General features: G+C 44.7%; 1 protein-coding gene across 3 annotated transcripts in view; it reads left to right on the top strand.

The window, feature by feature from the left end:
* slc2a9l2 (solute carrier family 2 member 9, like 2) overlaps positions 1-19,957 on the top strand; it is a 316,787-nt gene that overhangs the window by 19,479 nt on the left and 277,351 nt on the right. For all 3 annotated transcript variants that reach the window (XM_069926647.1, XM_069926646.1, XM_069926648.1), the window contains exon 2: positions 10,335-10,417. In XM_069926647.1, coding sequence (XP_069782748.1) covers positions 10,355-10,417 — 63 coding nt within the window. In that variant the 5' untranslated portion in view covers positions 10,335-10,354. The remainder of the gene's footprint in view (positions 1-10,334; positions 10,418-19,957) is intronic.

The raw sequence follows: 19,957 nt of genomic DNA, 5'->3' as shown, positions 1-19,957 counted from the left end.
ACTTCTGAGAGCGTGGGTATCTTTGGAGAATCATTGCAATTGCAAAAAAATAGTAAAACCCCTGGTATCTGGCAACTTTGGGGATTGGTAGATGCCAGATAAGTGAATTTTCCAGTTGCTTGAGATTGTTTGTTGTGTGATTGGTGAACTAACAGTGAGGTGTGCCAATTTTTAAACGTCCGTATTTTTTACCTAATTATTTGCTGCATTTTTTGTTTGGCTGGTTGCTTGAGGCTGCCTATTGCTTGAATTCTGGATAATAGGAGTTTAACTAATCTTGTCTTTGGTGTTGACAGGCAGGGTTCAAAATCTTTAAGAATGGACATGTTTTTGGATCCTGTGTTTGCTGTCAGTTGTCACCCACCATTCGTCGCTGGATGTGCCAAGACCAGAGAGCTATGATATGTTCCACTGTTGAGGTTGCTCATTCTTTTAGATATTTACCATGCGGTCCACCATCGTCAGGTTGGTACATGAAGGCTGACTTTTCTGCGTGGATAGCAATAGGAAAGTGAAGGGTATGCCAGATCCTCCAAGTTCTGACAAAATGCTTTCTGCTGCTGCTAATGGTCGACATCAGCTCGTGGGCGGCAATTTCAGAGCTGCCAAATCTGATGGTGATGACGAAAGTTTATTGACATTGTTGAGATGCAATGTACGGATGCACCAAGATTCTTACTTCCTGCAGCACAAGGTCCACCAATTGCCACCAAATTGCCAAGTCACAAAAAGAGATGCACGTGTAAAGGCATAGACAAATATTTACAGTTGCAGTTATTGCGAGATTAAAATGGTGACCCGAACCAGTTTGTGATTAGACTTAAGGTAGCATGGGGAGGCTCAAGAGTCTGAAAGCTGTTTTGGGTGGGTGGGGGGGGGGGGGGGGGGATAGATTCTTGAACTGAGAGGTGCTGGACTTTTGGCTGCTGTCCCTTCTGCCTGAATGTAGCAGTGAGAAGAGGTTATGACCAGGGTGATGGGGTCTTTTATAATGTTCACTGCCATCTAGATGCACATCTCACACAAATGGACGAGAGGTTGGTTCTCCTGATGCAGTTGGCTAGGTTTGTCACTTTCTGCCTCCTGTGTTCCTGGGCATTAAAGTTACCAAACCAGGGCACAATACAACTGCGGTATACTTTCCACAGTAGACCTGCAGAAGTTCAATAAAGTATTCAATGATACGTCAATTCTCCTCAGACTTCTCAGAAAGTAGAGGTCTTATTCACAGATGCCTCAATGCGCTGGCTCTAGGAAAAGTTCACCGATATGTGGACTCCCAGGAACTTGAAGTTACCAACTTTCTCCACTATCGCCTGATCAATGAAAGTAGGGGTGTGCTCCCTTGGTCTTCCCTTCCATTTTTATGAATATTTTATTTATAATTTTTCACACAGGTCTGTATAATAATATACCACATCCTGCTAACGATGGCAGTTCACAATCTCGTATACATATACTCCTTTTCTCTATGACTATATACAAGCCTATGCCATTGCCCACTCCCCTCCCACCCACCTCTAAGACTAAACAATTTGTTCATACTATGATGTCAACAATAACATACATTAACATTAAGGAAAGGAATGAGTACAAATAATAAAAAAAAAAACGTAAAAAAGAAACTGGGACTATCACGGATCAATGGATAGCTTCCGGGTCTATGCTCATTCTTGACTTTCCTTGATCGGGATCAGTGCAGGAGAGAGGGAGCCGCAGCAGAGAATGGTAGAACAATCACTTCCATGCACCTATGGAGTGCATGTATCGCTGCCAAATCTTCCGAAAAGTGCTCAGATTGTAAGTTATTTTCACCAGGGGAATGCAACTTTGCATTTCCTTGTTCCATCGCTCAATACTAAGAATGGAGTCGGACTTCGAAGTCACTGCAATGCACTTCCCGGCCCCTGCCAATGCGATTAACACAAATTGGATATGAAATTTGGACAGCTTTATTTTTAGCCTTGTGTCCAATATATTTCCTAGAAGGAACAACTCTGGGTCCTGAGGGAACTGCTTCCCTATAATTTTCTCCAGGACTTAGCCTAGATTCACCAAAAGGGCCTCACCTTGACACATGACCAGGTTGCATGCACGAATGTCTTGGTTGCAACACTGCACCTAAAGCATTAATCTGGGAGTTCTGGCTTTGATCTATTGATTTTTCTGTGGCGGTATGTACAATTGGTGCAAAAAGTTATACTGGACCAGCCTGTACCTTGCATTGATGACTGTGGTCATGCTTTTCCGGCACAGGTCTGACCAATACCTCTCACCAATTGTAATGTCCAAATCCAACTCCCATCTTTCTCTCGACCTATGAAGACCTGGTTTAGGTCCCTCTGACTGGAACAGGTAATACATTGCTGAAATAAATTTCTTGCTGATTTCCCCCCCTTTGAATCAGGGCCTCTCTGCTACTGCAATGAGGTAGGACCATACCTGGACCTAATACGTTCCGTAGAAAAGACCATATTTGAAGATAGCAGTGGAATGTTTTATTCGGTAAATCGTATTTATTTTTAAACTGTTCAAATGACATTAATTGCCCTTGCTCGTAACAGTCCTCTATACACCTGACTTCATTACGGAGCCAGATGTCCAGAATCTTGTTACCCATTGTCAGTGGTATTGATTTATTCGGAGTCCATGGCGTTTTTGGTGACAGCCCCATCTTAATATCCAAATACTGGGAATTTTGGCCCAGATACTAATCACTTGTTTTAATATGAGGCTGCACTTCTTCCCTGTCAACAATTTAATGTCCCATTTATAAATAAAATCCTCTGCTATCTTCTTGCCCATCAGGTACAGGTCAATTTGTACCCAGGATGGTACATCTCCTCCCTGAAAAAGGGAGGCGGTGTATCTCAACCGAGCTGCCCAATAATTTTTTTTTAAGTCTGGCAAGCTCAATCCACCTAGACTATAGTCTCTTGTTAATTTTTCCATAGAGACCCTTGGTACCTTACTATTCCAAAGAAACCTCCAAACCATATATGATAACTGTTTGAAGAAACCCTAGGACAACAGCACAGGCAATGTTTGGAAAAGATATTGGAATCTTGGCAACACATTCATTTTGATGCAGTTGAACCTGCCTACCAGAGGGATAGGCAGGGGCATCCACCTCTTTAAGTCCTCCTCGTCTCTTCCCAGCAAGGGGGCATAGTTTAACTTGTATAAATTATTCGTCACTATCAATATTAACTTCTAGGTATTTGATCCCCTTCTGTGGCCACTTTAAACTACTAATTCCTTTAAATTGATTAAAATTACTCTCAGTGAGTGGCATCACCTTGCTCTTATCCCAATTGATCTTATACTCAGAAAGTTCCCCATAGTCCTTCAGTATCTCATGCAGCCTAGGCAAGGAAGTCACAGGGTCTGTCAAATATATCAGTATGTCATCAGAAACAAGTTAATTTTGTGTTCCTCCTGGCCCACTCTATAACCTTTGATGTCTGGATCCTGCCAAATGGCTTCTGCCAACGGTTCCATAGCCAGCACAAAGAGCGCTGGTGGGAGTGGGCACCCTTGCCTACTAGATCTAGTAAGTGGAAGGCTGGAGAGACCTGCCCATTTGTTACAGCTTTCACCTTGGGCGCGTGATATAGCGTCCTAATCCAATTTTGAAAAATTGTTCCCAACCCTGCCTTCTCCAGTACCTTGAATAAAAATTCCCATTCCAGTCTAGTGAAGGCCTTTTCTGCATCCAAGGAGATGGTCAGACTCGCTTCTAGATTGTGCCAGATGCATAACACTCAGCATTCTGCCAATATTATCTGCTGCCTGCCTTCCCTGCACAAAGCCTGTCTGATCATTGTTTATCAATTTTGGCAAATGCAGTGCCAATCTATTTGCTAAGGCTTTGGTAGGATCTTGTAATCCATATTCAGCAGAGAAATTGGCCTATAGGAAGAGGGCATAAGCGGATCCTTACCCTTCTTCAAAATCGTTGTAACAATCGCCACTGGAAAAGATTCCGGCAGGGACCTTGTTTCCCTCGCCTGGTCTATCACCTCCATATACAGAGGCATTAATAAGTCCTTACATTCTTGATAGAACTCAGGCGGGAACCCTTCCTCCCCCTGACACTTGCCTGTATGCAGCGCACTCAATGCTTTACCCAGTTCTTCTCAGTAAAAGGAAGATCTAATCCTGCCTGATCCACTGGGGTCAGGCAGGGGAGGTCTAATCTGGCCAAGAACTCATCCTCTTGATTGAGGTCCCCTTCTCAACTTCAGTATTTATACAATTTAGATAACATAAAAAAAACACCATGTTATTAAAGTCCAAGGCATGTGCATATCCCCCTATGGGTCAAATTTGTTACTTATTAAAACTACCACAGATAGTCCCCTGACCAGACTTTACATTCCCGTCGTGCTCCCCAATGTGGGTAAGTAAGCCTGTGGCATATTCCTGGGTTTTTTCCGGATCTGTAAAAAATTTCTTTGCTCCTCCTGGCAATGATATTTTCAGGGTGGCCGGGTATCTCAACAAACATTCATATTTCTTCTATATGAGCAGTCTCTTAGCTGGTTCAAATGCCTTCCTGGCCTTCAGGAGTGCCGAGCTAATATCTGGGAAGAAAAAGATATTGTTGTCCCTCCACAGCCTCACCAGAACAGAGTGCAGCCTTTGTCTGGGAGCAGGTTTGGGGAAGAGGGATCTGTGTGCTCTCTCCACCTCTATTCTTTCACCCAGTATCTCCTTACCCAACACCTCAGGGATCCAGGTTTGAAAGGACCACACTGGGTTCTGACCTTCCACCCGCTCCCTGAGCCCCACTATTTTAATATTGTTCCTCCTGCTATAATTCTCGAGGGCATCCAGCTTTTTCCAGATGCTCTCCCTTTCATTTATTAACTTTTCCATTTTATTGGACATAATGTGGATATAATTTTCAATCTTATTTATTCTTCTGCCTCTGTCACCCTGCCCGTTAGCCCAGATAGGGTGCTCTAGACCCTGTCCAGTTACCCCCCCCATGTCCTGGGCACTTTTATCCACAGCTAGGAAGAGCCTGGCCTCCATCTGCCCTAGCTTGTTAATTACATCCTGTAGGTAGGGCTCTGAGCCTCCCTGCTTACTTTTTCTTAACAGTCCTTTTGCCCTGGGACTCATAGCTTCGCAGGGTCTCCCTTGGCTGTTGGACTCTTCCTCCTCCGGGTCACTTGGTGTTGGGACTCCTACTGAGACTTGCAGTTTCACTCCTGGCCCACTACCAGGGCAGAGGTAAGTATCACTCTCTCCCTTAGTGCCGGCAGCAACGCTGGTTTCTTGCAGCTTCCTCTTTTGTCGGGCAGGTCTGTTCCCCACGGCGGTTGCCACTGCTGCCCTGCAGCTGACCCCCACTTCACCTCTGGCCTTGCACCCGCTGTGAGTGTGCCCGACTTTGCAATCCTGCTGTGGGAGGAGAGACCCAGCCCTTCTCTCCAGGGGCTTCCAGAGGGATTTCCCTCCATACCTGCCGGGCATTGATGTTCTCCCCGTCTGGCAAGTTCCTCCTTTGGAGTTGCGATTCCCATTTCGGGCCCTGGGGTGGTCCTGCCATTTTACTCACCATGAGGCAATCCAGGCTTGCCCCCTCACCTCGGTGGTGATTCTTTCACACTCTTGCTTGCAGACTTGCTTTTTTTTTGTCATGTTGTGTTTGTATATTTTTAAAAAATTTCTTGCGTCCTTTTTTGGCGTTTTGGACTGGTCAGTTGAGGTTTTGATCATGTTTGTAATCAAAAATCATGGGAGCTCTCGGAATCTACCTCCTCTTACTCTCCCTGCATCACGTGACCTCCCCTTGGCCTTCCCTTCCTAAAGCCCCTAAGGTCTTGCAGATGCCAAGGGCAAGATTGTTGTTCTGGCACTACCCAACCAGAATCTTGAGCTCCATCCTGTATTCTGACTCCAGATTTCCTGTTATTTGGCCAACACTGGTGATGTCAGCTGATTTATTGGTTGTGTTGGAGCCAAACTTAGCTGTCCAATCATGAGTGTAGAGGGGACTAAGCATGCAACCTTAGCGTGCCCCTGTATTGATGGTCAGTGAGGAGGAGGTGATGTTGCTGATCTGCACAGATTGGGGGCAGCCAATGAGGAATCAAGAATCCAATTGAACAGAGTCCAAGGTCGTTGTGTTTGATTATTAGCTTTTCTGGTGTGATGGTGTTGAACGCAGTGAATAACAGCCTGACCTGGGTGTTCTTGTGGTCCGGGTGTTCTTGTGGTCCGGGTGTTCTTGTGGTCCGGGTGTTCTTGTGGTCCGGGTGTTCTTGTGGTCCGGGTGTTCTTGTGGTCCGGGTGTTCTTGTGGTCCGGGTGTTCTTGTGGTCCGGGTGTTCTTGTGGTCCGGGTGTTCTTGTGGTCCGGGTGTTCTTGTGGTCCGGGTGTTCTTGTGGTCCGGGTGTTCTTGTGGTCCGGGTGTTCTTGTGGTCCGGGTGTTCTTGTGGTCCGGGTGTTCTTGTGGTCCGGGTGTTCTTGTGGTCCGGGTGTTCTTGTGGTCCGGGTGTTCTTGTGGTCCGGGTGTTCTTGTGGTCCGGGTGTTCTTGTGGTCCGGGTGTTCTTGTGGTCCGGGTGTTCTTGTGGTCCGGGTGTTCTTGTGGTCCGGGTGTTCTTGTGGTCCGGGTGTTCTTGTGGTCCGGGTGTTCTTGTGGTCCGGGTGTTCTTGTGGTCCGGGTGTTCTTGTGGTCCGGGTGTTCTTGTGGTCCGGGTGTTCTTGTGGTCCGGGTGTTCTTGTGGTCCGGGTGTTCTTGTGGTCCGGGTGTTCTTGTGGTCCGGGTGTTCTTGTGGTCCGGGTGTTCTTGTGGTCCGGGTGTTCTTGTGGTCCGGGTGTTCTTGTGGTCCGGGTGTTCTTGTGGTCCGGGTGTTCTTGTGGTCCGGGTGTTCTTGTGGTCCGGGTGTTCTTGTGGTCCGGGTGTTCTTGTGGTCCGGGTGTTCTTGTGGTCCGGGTGTTCTTGTGGTCCGGGTGTTCTTGTGGTCCGGGTGTTCTTGTGGTCCGGGTGTTCTTGTGGTCCGGGTGTTCTTGTGGTCCGGGTGTTCTTGTGGTCCGGGTGTTCTTGTGGTCCGGGTGTTCTTGTGGTCCGGGTGTTCTTGTGGTCCGGGTGTTCTTGTGGTCCGGGTGTTCTTGTGGTCCGGGTGTTCTTGTGGTCCGGGTGTTCTTGTGGTCCGGGTGTTCTTGTGGTCCGGGTGTTCTTGTGGTCCGGGTGTTCTTGTGGTCCGGGTGTTCTTGTGGTCCGGGTGTTCTTGTGGTCCGGGTGTTCTTGTGGTCCGGGTGTTCTTGTGGTCCGGGTGTTCTTGTGGTCCGGGTGTTCTTGTGGTCCGGGTGTTCTTGTGGTCCGGGTGTTCTTGTGGTCCGGGTGTTCTTGTGGTCCGGGTGTTCTTGTGGTCCGGGTGTTCTTGTGGTCCGGGTGTTCTTGTGGTCCGGGTGTTCTTGTGGTCCGGGTGTTCTTGTGGTCCGGGTGTTCTTGTGGTCCGGGTGTTCTTGTGGTCCGGGTGTTCTTGTGGTCCGGGTGTTCTTGTGGTCCGGGTGTTCTTGTGGTCCGGGTGTTCTTGTGGTCCGGGTGTTCTTGTGGTCCGGGTGTTCTTGTGGTCCGGGTGTTCTTGTGGTCCGGGTGTTCTTGTGGTCCGGGTGTTCTTGTGGTCCGGGTGTTCTTGTGGTCCGGGTGTTCTTGTGGTCCGGGTGTTCTTGTGGTCCGGGTGTTCTTGTGGTCCGGGTGTTCTTGTGGTCCGGGTGTTCTTGTGGTCCGGGTGTTCTTGTGGTCCGGGTGTTCTTGTGGTCCGGGTGTTCTTGTGGTCCGGGTGTTCTTGTGGTCCGGGTGTTCTTGTGGTCCGGGTGTTCTTGTGGTCCGGGTGTTCTTGTGGTCCGGGTGTTCTTGTGGTCCGGGTGTTCTTGTGGTCCGGGTGTTCTTGTGGTCCGGGTGTTCTTGTGGTCCGGGTGTTCTTGTGGTCCGGGTGTTCTTGTGGTCCGGGTGTTCTTGTGGTCCGGGTGTTCTTGTGGTCCGGGTGTTCTTGTGGTCCGGGTGTTCTTGTGGTCCGGGTGTTCTTGTGGTCCGGGTGTTCTTGTGGTCCGGGTGTTCTTGTGGTCCGGGTGTTCTTGTGGTCCGGGTGTTCTTGTGGTCCGGGTGTTCTTGTGGTCCGGGTGTTCTTGTGGTCCGGGTGTTCTTGTGGTCCGGGTGTTCTTGTGGTCCGGGTGTTCTTGTGGTCCGGGTGTTCTTGTGTAGAGTGGAGGGCCAGTGAGGTAGCATCCGCTGTTGTGACAGTAGGTGAATTGAAGTAGGTTCGTGCCCTTCCTGAACCTGGAGTTGATTCGTTCCAACCAGCCTCCTGAAGCACTTCATCACTGTAGATGCAAGTCCCACTAGCTGGTAATCATTGAGGCAGGTCACCGAATCATGGGTCCTCTACCGGCATCATCTACGGCTCCTAGAACGCTTCCACCAGCGTTGTCTTCGCTCCATCCTCAACATTCATTGGAGTGACTTCATCCCTAACGTCGAAGTACTCGAGATGGCAGAGGCCGACAGCATCGAATCCACACTGCTGAAGATTCAACTGCGCTGGGTAGGTCACGTCTCCAGGATGGAGGACCATCGCCTTCCCAAGATCATGTTATATGGCGAGCTCTCCACTGGCCACCGTGACAGAGGTGCATCAAAGAAGAGATACAATGACTGCCTAAAGAAATCTCTTGGTGTCTGCCACATTGACCACCACCAATGGGCTGATATCGCCTCAAACCGTGCATCTTGGAGCCTCACAGTTCGGCGGGCAGCAACCTCCTTTGAAGAAGACCGCAGAGCCCACCTCACTGACAAAAGACAAAGGAGGAAAAACCCAACACCCAACCAATCAATTTTCCCCTGCAACCGTTACTGCCTGTCCCGCATCGGACTTGTCAGCCACAAACGAGCCTGCAGCTGACATGGACATTCTACCTCTCCATAAATCTTCATCTGCGAAGCCAAGCCAAAGAAAAGAAGAAGCTGTGTGACCTGCTGAGTTTCTCCAGCACTGTGTCTTTACACCAATGCCTCCACTTTCAAAGTAGTTGGAGGATATTTGGTAAGTTGCCTATCAAACTTCTACAGGTGCACACAGAAAGTATACTGACTAGTTGCATCACTGTCTGTCTTGGCAATCCGAATGCCCAAGAATGCAAGGGGCTCCAGTAGGTAACAATCATAGCCAGGTCCATCACAGTCTCTGACCTCCCATTGTATCCAATGAATGCATTGATGCGAAGTGCTGTCTCAAGAAGGCAGCCAACATTTTTAAGAACTCCCACCATCCTGGTCACAACCTCTTCTCATTTTGCTACCTTCAGGCAGAACAAGGATGCTATAGACAACTGAAAACCAGCATCTTTAGATTCAATGATACTTTCCTTCCTACAGCCACCAGAATCTTGAACTTGTTACATTAATCGTGAACTGTTCCTACACCTCAAAGGATCAGTCTGCACCATTGCTGTATCTTTTTTTGCTCTGGGATAGCTGTGAATATTTATATTTAGTTTTTGTGTATTTATTGTCTTTTTAATTCAATTAAGAATTTAATATGCAGTTGTTTTGTAGTTTTTTTCCAAACAAAGTAAAATTCAACTGCAGTAAGAAAGAATTTTGGTGCCGATGTACATGGGCAATACATACATCAATATTATTTCTTACCCCACATTTAATCTGAGGCCTTAAGACTTCAAGGGGCTGCAAGTCAATTTTGAGGATTGGTGTTACTTCATGCTGCCTATGTATGACTGAATTTTCACATGCACTGAGTTTGTCATGCCAGTGGAACAGAACACACTTTGGGATTGTGATGGAGTTCTTGAAAGAACCCTAACATCCACCACCCAGCATTCACCTTCCCAAGCTCAATTAATCAATTCCACCATCGGCAATCATCCTTGCCTTCAATAAGATGAGCTATTATGATGGTGAACAGGAATTGCCCTGGAGTTGTGCCTTAAAATCACAGATACAATAGTCATTATAATTGTCGAGTCTTGTGTGTTTAGGATGAAACTGTTTGTGTGCCATATGCAGGGGTGCAGTGTTAAATTTGTAGGTGCTGGAGCTCATCAAAGTTGGCGACAAGGAGGTGCCAGTGTGGCAATCTGGTGAGCTCTTTACCCCTGGTCATATGCCTATTAAGTGATGAGAAATAATATTTTTAAATGTTAATGAATAGCAGACCATATTATAAAACATTTTCTGAAAGAGATTGCATAAACATTCACATATATACTGTATATGCAGATATTTATGCTGTTTTTAAAAAAACAAAACAACTTTGGATATATATTTGCATGACATTTTTTTCCACATCTGTTTCTAGAAACACTGCCGTTTGGTACAATGCAGACCAGAGAAGAGAACATGAATGAAATAAAGATAATGGATAATCAGCAAACCAAACAAGTTAGTTTGTGTTTTCATTTTGTAATTCATCCCCTTCAGTGAACTTTCTTAGTGATGCTTAGAAATGTTAGCTTATTTTTACTTGAGTCCAGTGTGTGCATTCAACCTGCATGCAATCTTGTGATTGAGGGGCAAGAGTACAACTGAGTCACAGATGACATGAGAACGAAGGGTGTTTTTTATGAGTTTTACTTTTGTAACTACAACTTCCCTCCCTCAAATAAAAAAATCTTTTAACCCAGCCTAGCAGAGCCTAAGAAGTTCTTTAAATTTAACATTACTTCTACACTTAATTTTATCTCTTCAAAAGTAAACACGCACATACAGACACACCTGTTCTCCTAGACCAGTGATTTTCAAATTGCTCCCCTAAACTCGCATTCTTCTTTAAGCAATCCCTATGCCATAGGTGCTCTGTGATTAGTAAGGGATTGCTTAAGGTGGTATGTGAGTGGAAAGAAAAAGTTTGAAAACCACTGTTTTAATTATACCTAATTGACTCGTTATATGCACAGTTTCAGAACTCCAAAGGAAATGGGTCAATGACAATTTTTCTCAAACAAAATATTTCAGTAACTATTGAGTCTAGAGCAGTGGTTCGCAACCTTCCCTTTTACTCACGTACTACCTGAAGCAATCCCTTACTAATCACAGAGCACTTATGGCATAGAGATTACTTAAAGTGGAATGTGAGTTTAGATGGGCCATTTGAAAATCTCTGCTTTAAACTTTTCTCCTTTCACCCTTAACCTAAGTCCTTTAGTTTTTTTAAATCTCACCTAACCTCCGAGGGGAAAAAGCTACTTGAATTTACTCTATCTATACTTATCAAAATTTTGTATACCCCTATCAAATCTCCCCTGATTCTTCTACGCTCCAGGGAATAAAGTCCTAAACCTGTTTAACCTCTCCCTGTGTAACTCAGTTCCTGAAGTCCAGGCAACGTCCTCGTAAATCTTTAATTATATATCTAATTCCCTATCATTCATTTCCAGTACACCGGAAACAGTGTCTGTGGAGCAAGATTTTCCACTTTTTGTCAGGGTGAATCATATTCTGAATTGCTTCTTTTAGAATATTTATTGATAATGTTGTTATCAATAAATGTGTTGGGTTTGCAGTTGGTTACTGGTGCAACAAATGATCTGTGGTGCAGGAACAAAATCATCACACTCCAAGACAGTGTTTTCTTTAGGAAAACAATAAACTACAGTCACTTTTCAGTAAAGCAGGAAAACTGCTCCAGAAAATTGCACATCTGCCTCACAAAAATCTGTGCTTGTACCTTAATTATTCATTATATTTATTAAAAAAAATGTAATATGCAATTAAAAGCAATAAATCTAGAAGTACTTCTGACAAAGCTGGATAGAATCGCATTAATGAAAGCAGAAAATTACATCTATACCAGATGGTTATGTTATACATAAAGTCAATTATTTGGAACAACAAAGGAGAGATTTCTACTATTTAAGTAGTGAAAGACTAGAAATAATCATGATTAAAATTGGAGATTATTTGCACTGATTATGAAATCAAAAACACTGTTGTAATGTCAGTCTTTTAATCAGAAAATGTGAATAATTGGTGGAGAAAGTTTTGGTCATGGTCAGTGCTGTTTAGAGGCAATTGTATTTAGCTCTGTGAATTGCAACTGCATCAGGATAAATCATTCGCTACTGCTGGGGATGAACTGCGACAAGGACCACCAGCAGTGAATGATTTACCCATTCACAGAGCTACATGGAATCTCCTCTAACCATTCCCCTGCAAAATGCTTACATTTTCCATGTTACATCTTGTAATCTTTTTATAACAGTATCTGCTATAGTTTCCTTTTATATTATTTTTCTTGAATGTTTAGCTCCCAGTTGAGATTTTCTTTCAGCCATGACTCAATAATGCCCATAACATCATTTGTGCCAATTTCCAATTGCGCTACAAGATCATCCACCTTACTCCTTGCACTACGTGTATTTAAATACAAGATCTTCAGTCCTGTATTCATCACGCTTCTCTAATTTTTCTCCACTGTACAATGAGTGAAATTCTTATCCTCTGCCTGCCATTTTACTTAGTTGACAGTCTGTCCTTCCTCGCATCTCGCGTCACTCTACACCCACTTGTGGATCACGAGATCTAGGAGCAGAAGTAGGCCAATCAGTCCATCGAGTCTGCTCCATCATTCTATCATGAGCTGATCCATTCTCCCACTCAGCCCCTTTGATGCCCTAATAAATCAAATACTGCGACATTCCACAGACTCACAAAATTTTTCTGCACTTCTGTTTTAAATTGACACCCTTTTATCCTGAAGTCGTGCCCACTTGTCCAAGGCTCGCTTACCATGAGAAACAACCTTGCCACATCTATTCTGTCCCACCCCCACCCCACTTTGTCTGTACTCTGAGTATAGACCAAGAGCTGACATGTGTTTCTCCTGTGCCAGTGGTTCTCAACCCTTTTATCCACTCACATGCTACCTTATGTAATCCCTTACTAACCATCGAGCATCTATGGCATGGTACTGTATCTGCATGGACTACAACTATTTTTCCCTCCCACTCCAAATTCCTCTGCAGGTCTAATGAGATTCCCCAGCCTTGGCACCAGCCAGTCTTCAGTCCTCTCAATCTTTGCAACATTGTCTGATCCCCTGATTATACTATCCCCAATTACCACTACATTTTTTATCTTCCCCCACTCCTCCTTGTACTATGAAAGATGTGTGCAGGGTGGAAGGGGTCCTCAATGATTTTGTGCACCCTCTTCAGACAACAATCCCAGTAGATTGTGTCGATGAGAGGGGGTGAGGGAGACTCCAGTGATTTTTCTTTCTCCCCCCCCCCCTGTCCTGCTTGTGGTCCTATGGATTGACCTCCAATCCAAGTCTCTGCACCAACCATACCACACTGATGCAGCCGGCCAGGATGCCCTTGATCGAGCTCCTGTAGAAGGTTGACATAGTGGTGGCCGGTAACCTCGTCCACTTCAGTCTTCTCAGGAATGCAATCGCTGTTGCACCTCCCTGGCAAGTGAAGAGTCGTTGAGTGTCCACAATAGGTCACTAGTTAAGTGAACTCCACAGAACTTGGTGCTCTGCACCATCTCCACTACAGAGTTGCAGTGGAGGGTGGTCATTCACTAAACAATTTGGAGGAAAAGTTTATTTTGTTGATTTGTTCCCTCTGTATCTCCTCTCACCGAAGCCTCAAAGTCCTTCTCTTGCATTGGGTTATTCCATCTTTGCATACTTTCCTTTTATTTGCAGCTGCTGGTCAATTAGCCAATTAAGAAAAGTGCTCAGCTAATCAATACGACTGGATCATTGATCCCTGTGCAGCTCTTGTAAAGAAAAACACTTAGCCAATCGCCAAACACTTGGGCTCCTCCAATCAGTGCTGGAGAAGTTGACATTTGGTACAATAATAACTGCAATTTTTACAGACATCAGCAACTGCTCTGTGTATTTGATCCACTTACTCCCAGTGACTGTTTGGTGAACTTGAGTGTGCACCTATCAAGGTGATGAGTCCTTTTCAGTTCCTGATTTCTGCCCCTTCCCCACGCGATAGTATTTTTTTTTTAAAAAAAAAGCTAGGTGGCCATTCCAAAAGGAAGACCAGGTCATAGCGTTTTCTCTTTCTCTCTCTCTCTCTATGCACAGTGTGTTTGCATTTGTTGTTTCTGCAATAGTTTAAATCTTTAAAAACTTTTTTTAGAAACACAGTCTTTCTTTGGAATGGCCACACTAGATACAGCAAGGTAACAGGCCCTTCTGGCCCATGACCCCATGCTGTCCAATTACACCCATGTGACAATTAACCTACTAACCCCATGTGTATTTGGAATGTGGGACGAAACCCATGTAGACACAGGGAAAGCATACAAACTCCTCACAGGCAGTGCTGGATTTGAACCCAGGTCTCTGGCACTGTAATAGAGTTGAGCTAACCGCTACTCTAAATGCAGACTGTTATATACAGTGGAAACTTGGGACTATTTTATGCCTATGGTGGCCCCGTGATTAAACAACTAGGAAAAGTCCAAATAAAAGGCAAACATAAAGGAAAGAGCATGATATGCACATTCTTTGTGGTTGACGCCGACGGACCAGCAATCCTAGGCCTCGATAGATGTCAAAAATTACAGCTAATCTCTGTAAACATTGAGATCAGGGAGAAGAAAATGTCCAAGAGGATCAATAGCGACACCCCACTTGAGCAACGGCCTCCAATCACAAATGAGGCTGAGCTCATGGACATGTACCCTGAATGCTTTGATGACACAGTCGGGTGCTGTAGGAACTTTGAATACCACATTACTATGGAATCAAAATATCAACCAGTAATCCATGCTCCACAGAAGGTGCCAATAGAGCTGAAGCAAAAGCTAAAGCAGGAGCTCGAAGGAATGGAAGAAAAACGAGTCATAGGATGAGTAGTTGAGACAACTGACTGGGTAAATTTTATAGTAGTAAAAGAAAAACTGAATGGCCGCCCAGGAATAGGTCTGGTCCCCAAAGACCTAAACCAAGCAATCAAAAGAGGGCACTATCCAATACCAATGCTGGAGGACATCACTTCTGAACTAGTGGGATCCAAAATCTTCAGTAAGCTAGATGCCAAGAATGGGTATTGGAATGTGAAGCTGCTAACAACTTCCAACACTCCATTCGGCCGGTACAAGTTCCTGCGCCTACTTTTTGGCCTAAAGGTGAGCCAAGACATCTTCCAGCAAAAGATGGATGAGACCTACATGGGATGCAAGGGCGCTGTCGGCATCGCAGATGACATCCAGATTTTTGGCAGAGACGGGAAAACCCATGATCTCCACCTACTTGAGACCATGGAAAGAACAAGAGGGGCCGGCATCAAATTCGATGCAGACAAATGCATCATCAAGGTGGAGGAGTGCCAGTTCTTCGGAATGGTGCACACACCTGAAGGGGTCAGCCCAAGCCCAGAGATGGTAACAGCCATTGCTGAAGTGGAACACCCAAAGGACATCAAGGAACTAAGAAGCTTCCTCGGCCTGGCCCAATATATGAGTTCCTTCACCCCACACATGTCAGACCACACAGCCAACGTCAGAGAGTTGCTGAAAGAGGATGTGGAGTTTCAGTGGTCATCATCGCATCAACGAGATTTCGACAAGCTAAAGGAAGTGGTCTGCAGAGAAGTAGAACTGAGCTACTATGACAGGAAAAGAAAACTGTCACATTACAAGTAGATGCTTCCAACAGAGGCCTTGGGGCAGCATTGGTGCAGGAAGGAAAACCGATACCCTGACAACAGCAGAGACCCGATATGCCAATATTGAAAGGGAGCTGTTGGCAGTTGTATATGGATGCGAAAAGTTCCACAAATTCCTCTATGGGAGATAATTTGTGGGAGAGAGTGATCATCGCCCGCTGGAACACATCCAGAAAAAGAACCAAAGCAAGGCACCAGGCAGGCTACAGAGGCTCCAATGTTACGAATTTACCTTGAAGTATAGGCCAGGGAAGGAAATGGTGCTTGCTGATGCTTTGTCACGTCTTTCCCCAAATGAAAAATATGAAATGAAAGACATGGAAATCAAGGTGCATCACCTTGTCAGGGTAACCAGTAACAAACTAAACCTGATTCAAGAAGAAACTGTAAAGGATGAAGAGCTACAGCTGCTCTCCCAACAGGTGATACAGGGATGGCCAGAAAGGATAAAACAGGTACAGCCTTCAATACGTCAATATTGGTCTGTCAAGGATAACATATCCCTGGAGAATGGTGTACTGCTGGCAGGGTCTCGGCTGATAATATCAGAGACAATGAAACTACTACCGATATCAGGCTAACTGGTCTGTAGTTTCCTGATTTTTCTCTCTCCCTCCCTTCTTAAAAAGTGGGGTTATGTTGGCCACCCTCCAATCCTCAGGAACTAATCCAGGTTCCAAAGAGGTTTGAAACATTATCACCAACACATCCACTACTTCCTGGGCTACTTCCTTCAGCACTCTCGGATGCAGACTATCCGGCCCCAGGGATTTATCTGTGTTTAATCCCTGAAATTTAACTAATACAACTTCTCGACTTACAATTATTTCCTTTAGTCCCTCCGTCACAATAGATCCCCGATCCTCAATAATTTCCTGTAGATTAGTTATGTCTTCCTTGGTGAAGACCGAACTAAAATAGTAATTGAAACAGTCTGCCATACCCTTGATCCCCATGATCAACTCACCCGTTTCTGTCCGCAACAGACCCACATTTGTCTTAACTAACCTCTTTCTCTTAATGTATCTATAAAAGCTTTTTAGTCATTTTTTATATTCCCTGCCAGCTTCCTCTCATAATCCCTTTTACCTTTCCTAATTAATCCTTTTGTCCTCCTCTGCAGAACTCTTAATTTCTCCCAATCATCAGGGATATTATTCTTTTTGGCTAATTTGTAAGCTCCTTCTTTGGATTTGACACTCTCTCGGATCTCCCTTGTTAGCCACACAGATGCACTACCCTCCTCGATTTATTCTTTGTATAAACTGGGATGTACACTTTCTGCACTTGCTCCAAGCTATCCTTAAACAATTGCCATTGCATTTCTACCGTTAGTCCTTTAAGTACCATTTGCCAATCTATTTTAGCCAATTCACATCTCATAACATCAAAGTTACCCCTCTTCAAGTTCAAAACCTTTGTATCTGAATCAACTCTGTCACATTCCATTCGAATGAAGAACTCCACCATATTGTGATCACTCTTGCCCAAGGGGTTCTCACAACAAGATTGCTAATGAACCCTTCTCCATTACTCAATACCCAGTCTAGAATGGCTCATTCCCTCATCAGTTCCTCAACATGCTGATTTAGAAAACAATCCCGCATACATTCTAAGAAATCCTCTTCAACCTCACCCTTACCAATTTGCTTCACCCAATCTACATGTAGATTAAAGTCATTCATTACAACTGCTGTCCCTTTGTTGCATGCATTACCAATTTCCTTCATGACTCCTTCACTAACCTAACTGCTACTGTTAGGCAGCCTGAACACTACTCCCACTAGCGTCTTCTGCCCCTTCGTGTTTCGCAACTCTACCCATATGGATTCCAGATCCTCTGCACTGATGTCCTTCCTTTCTATGGCATTCACCATGGCTACTCCACCTCTTTTTCCATTCTGTCTATCCCTCCTGAATGTCGAGTAACCCTGAATGTTGAGCTCCCAGTCATGTTCCCCCTGAAGCCTCGTCTCTGTGAGCCCAACTATATCATAGTTATTAATGGCTATCTCCACAATTTGTCCACTTTATTACAAATGCTCCTTGCATTGAGACACAAAGCCTTCAGCCTTTCCTTAGCCACACTCTTATCCCTTTTATCATTATGTAAATAAATAGTTCCTTTTGATATTCCCCCTGCTTTTACTTGCCTGCCTCTAATGCTTTTCACCTTGCTACCTTTTGCTTCTATTCTCATTTTACACCCCTCTGACTCTCTGGACTTGGTCCCATTCCCCTGATGCATTAGTTTAAACCTTCCCCAACAGCGCTAGCAAGCAAACCCCCAAGAACATTGGTCCCGGTCCTGCTCAGATGCAGACCATCCTGTTTGTACCAGTGTCATCTGCCCCAGAACTGGTTCCAATGTTCCAAGAATCTGAAACCTTCCCTCCTACACCACCTTTCAAGCCACAAATTCATTCTAGCTATCTTGTTGTTCCTACTCTGACTAGCTCGTGGCACGGGTAATAATCCAGAGATTGTTACCTTTGAGGTCCTGCACCTCAATTTACTTCCGAAATCCCTAAATTCATCTTGAGGGAGCTCATCCTTTTATTTCCTATGTCGTTGGTACTGACATGGACCATGACAGCTGGCTGTTCTCCCTCCCCTTCCAGAATGTCCTGCAGCCGCTCCAAGACATCCTTAACCCTTGCAACAAGGAGACAACACACCATCCGGGAGTCTCATTTGCTGCCACAGAAACTCCTACCAATTCCCCTTACAATGGAATTCCCTATGACTATTGCCCTACCACATTCTTTTTCCTGTCCTCTTGGACAGCAGCACCACCCACAGTGCCATGAACCTGGCTACTGCTGCCTACTCCTGGTGAGCTATCTCCCCCAACAGTATCCAAAACAGCATATCTGTTCTGCAGAGAGATGACCACAGGAGACTCCTGCACTACCTTCCTACTACTTCTCTTACTGTTGGTCACCCAGTTCCTATCCTTCTCTACCCTCTGAAACTGCGATGTGACCAACTCACTAAAGGGGCTATCCACCAGCATCTCAGCATCCTGGATGGTCCAGATTGAGTCCATGTGCAGCTCCAGTGCCGACATGCAGTTAATCAGGAGCTTCAGCTGGACACACTTCCTGCACACGTAGTCCCCAGAGTCATTGGCAGTATCCCTGAGTTCTCACATGGCAGAGGAGGAGCATAACACAGATCTGAGATCTCCTGCCATACCAGAAACAAACTCCTTGGAACAGAAGAGGCTTTGCAAAACAGACTGAAGCTGTGATGTCAGATCACATGCGAAGAAAGGCAGGATAAATAAAGGGAAGGGATTTTGTTTGGAGGAGAGCACAGGGAGTTGAATAAAACCTGTCCTTTGTGAAAGGCAGAGTACAGGAAAACATGTGACACCAGCGAGAAGATTCTCTCTAAAAGCCGACTCATTGAAATACGTACGAGTTTGTTAGAAAGCTGATGCTCCATTTTTTATTAAAACTTCTGAAGTATAATTTAAAGCACATATTGTCCTGACATCCATTGTGATCCATTTTCACTCCATTATTTAAAGGAATGGAAGTAGCCCATTTGGCCCATCGAATCTGCTCTTGATCTTGTTCTCTTTTAGCGTCAGGGTGTTTGTTAAATGTGCTGTGGTATGTTTACCCCTGTAGCCAAACCCACTACATTTAACAAGAGATTTGAAATAGAACTTTAAAATTGACATTTCCAGAAGCAACCCCTTGTAATGGTCTGGACTTTGAAACCACATGTCAGACACACACATATTTTACACTTGCACATAGTAAATTTAATTTAGTGCCAAGTTTAGAGTTATTGAGAGAAGTTTAATTAAGTCTTCAATTTTTGAATTGAAACTTTTCCATTGTTGTTCCTAAGTTCGAGCTAGTTCATAACAATTGGGGGATTGTCCAGGATAGAACAATAAAACCAAAGATTTAAACTTAATGAGAGCTTAGTTCATCAATTAATATTTTTGATTTGTTGGGTTAAAATTCTTTTTGAAAGCAAATTTAAAAAAGCTTATGGTGTGTGTAATGGAAATTGAAGGGTTTTTGACACAGCCAAGCTTTACAGATTTGAAGGGGTGAGGCAATAAAGGATGACTTGTTGCTTATCACTCAAGAGTCGCAACTTACAGAGATAAAATGGTTGAGAAAAAGATAATTATTCAGAAAATTATAGCTGAACACTGTAAAAGATGGGACTTAGAAGAGGAGGAATTAAAGCAATTTCTTGAGAATAAATCTCTGGAACAACAGTTGAAAAAGATGGAGATTGAAGTACATGTAAAAGAGAT

Source organism: Narcine bancroftii, chromosome 3 (genome assembly GCF_036971445.1).
Source record: "Narcine bancroftii isolate sNarBan1 chromosome 3, sNarBan1.hap1, whole genome shotgun sequence".
Lineage (NCBI taxonomy): Eukaryota > Metazoa > Chordata > Chondrichthyes > Torpediniformes > Narcinidae > Narcine > Narcine bancroftii.
The sequence above is the reverse complement of the archived record's forward strand: the minus strand, read 5'-3'. Positions and strand labels throughout refer to the sequence as shown.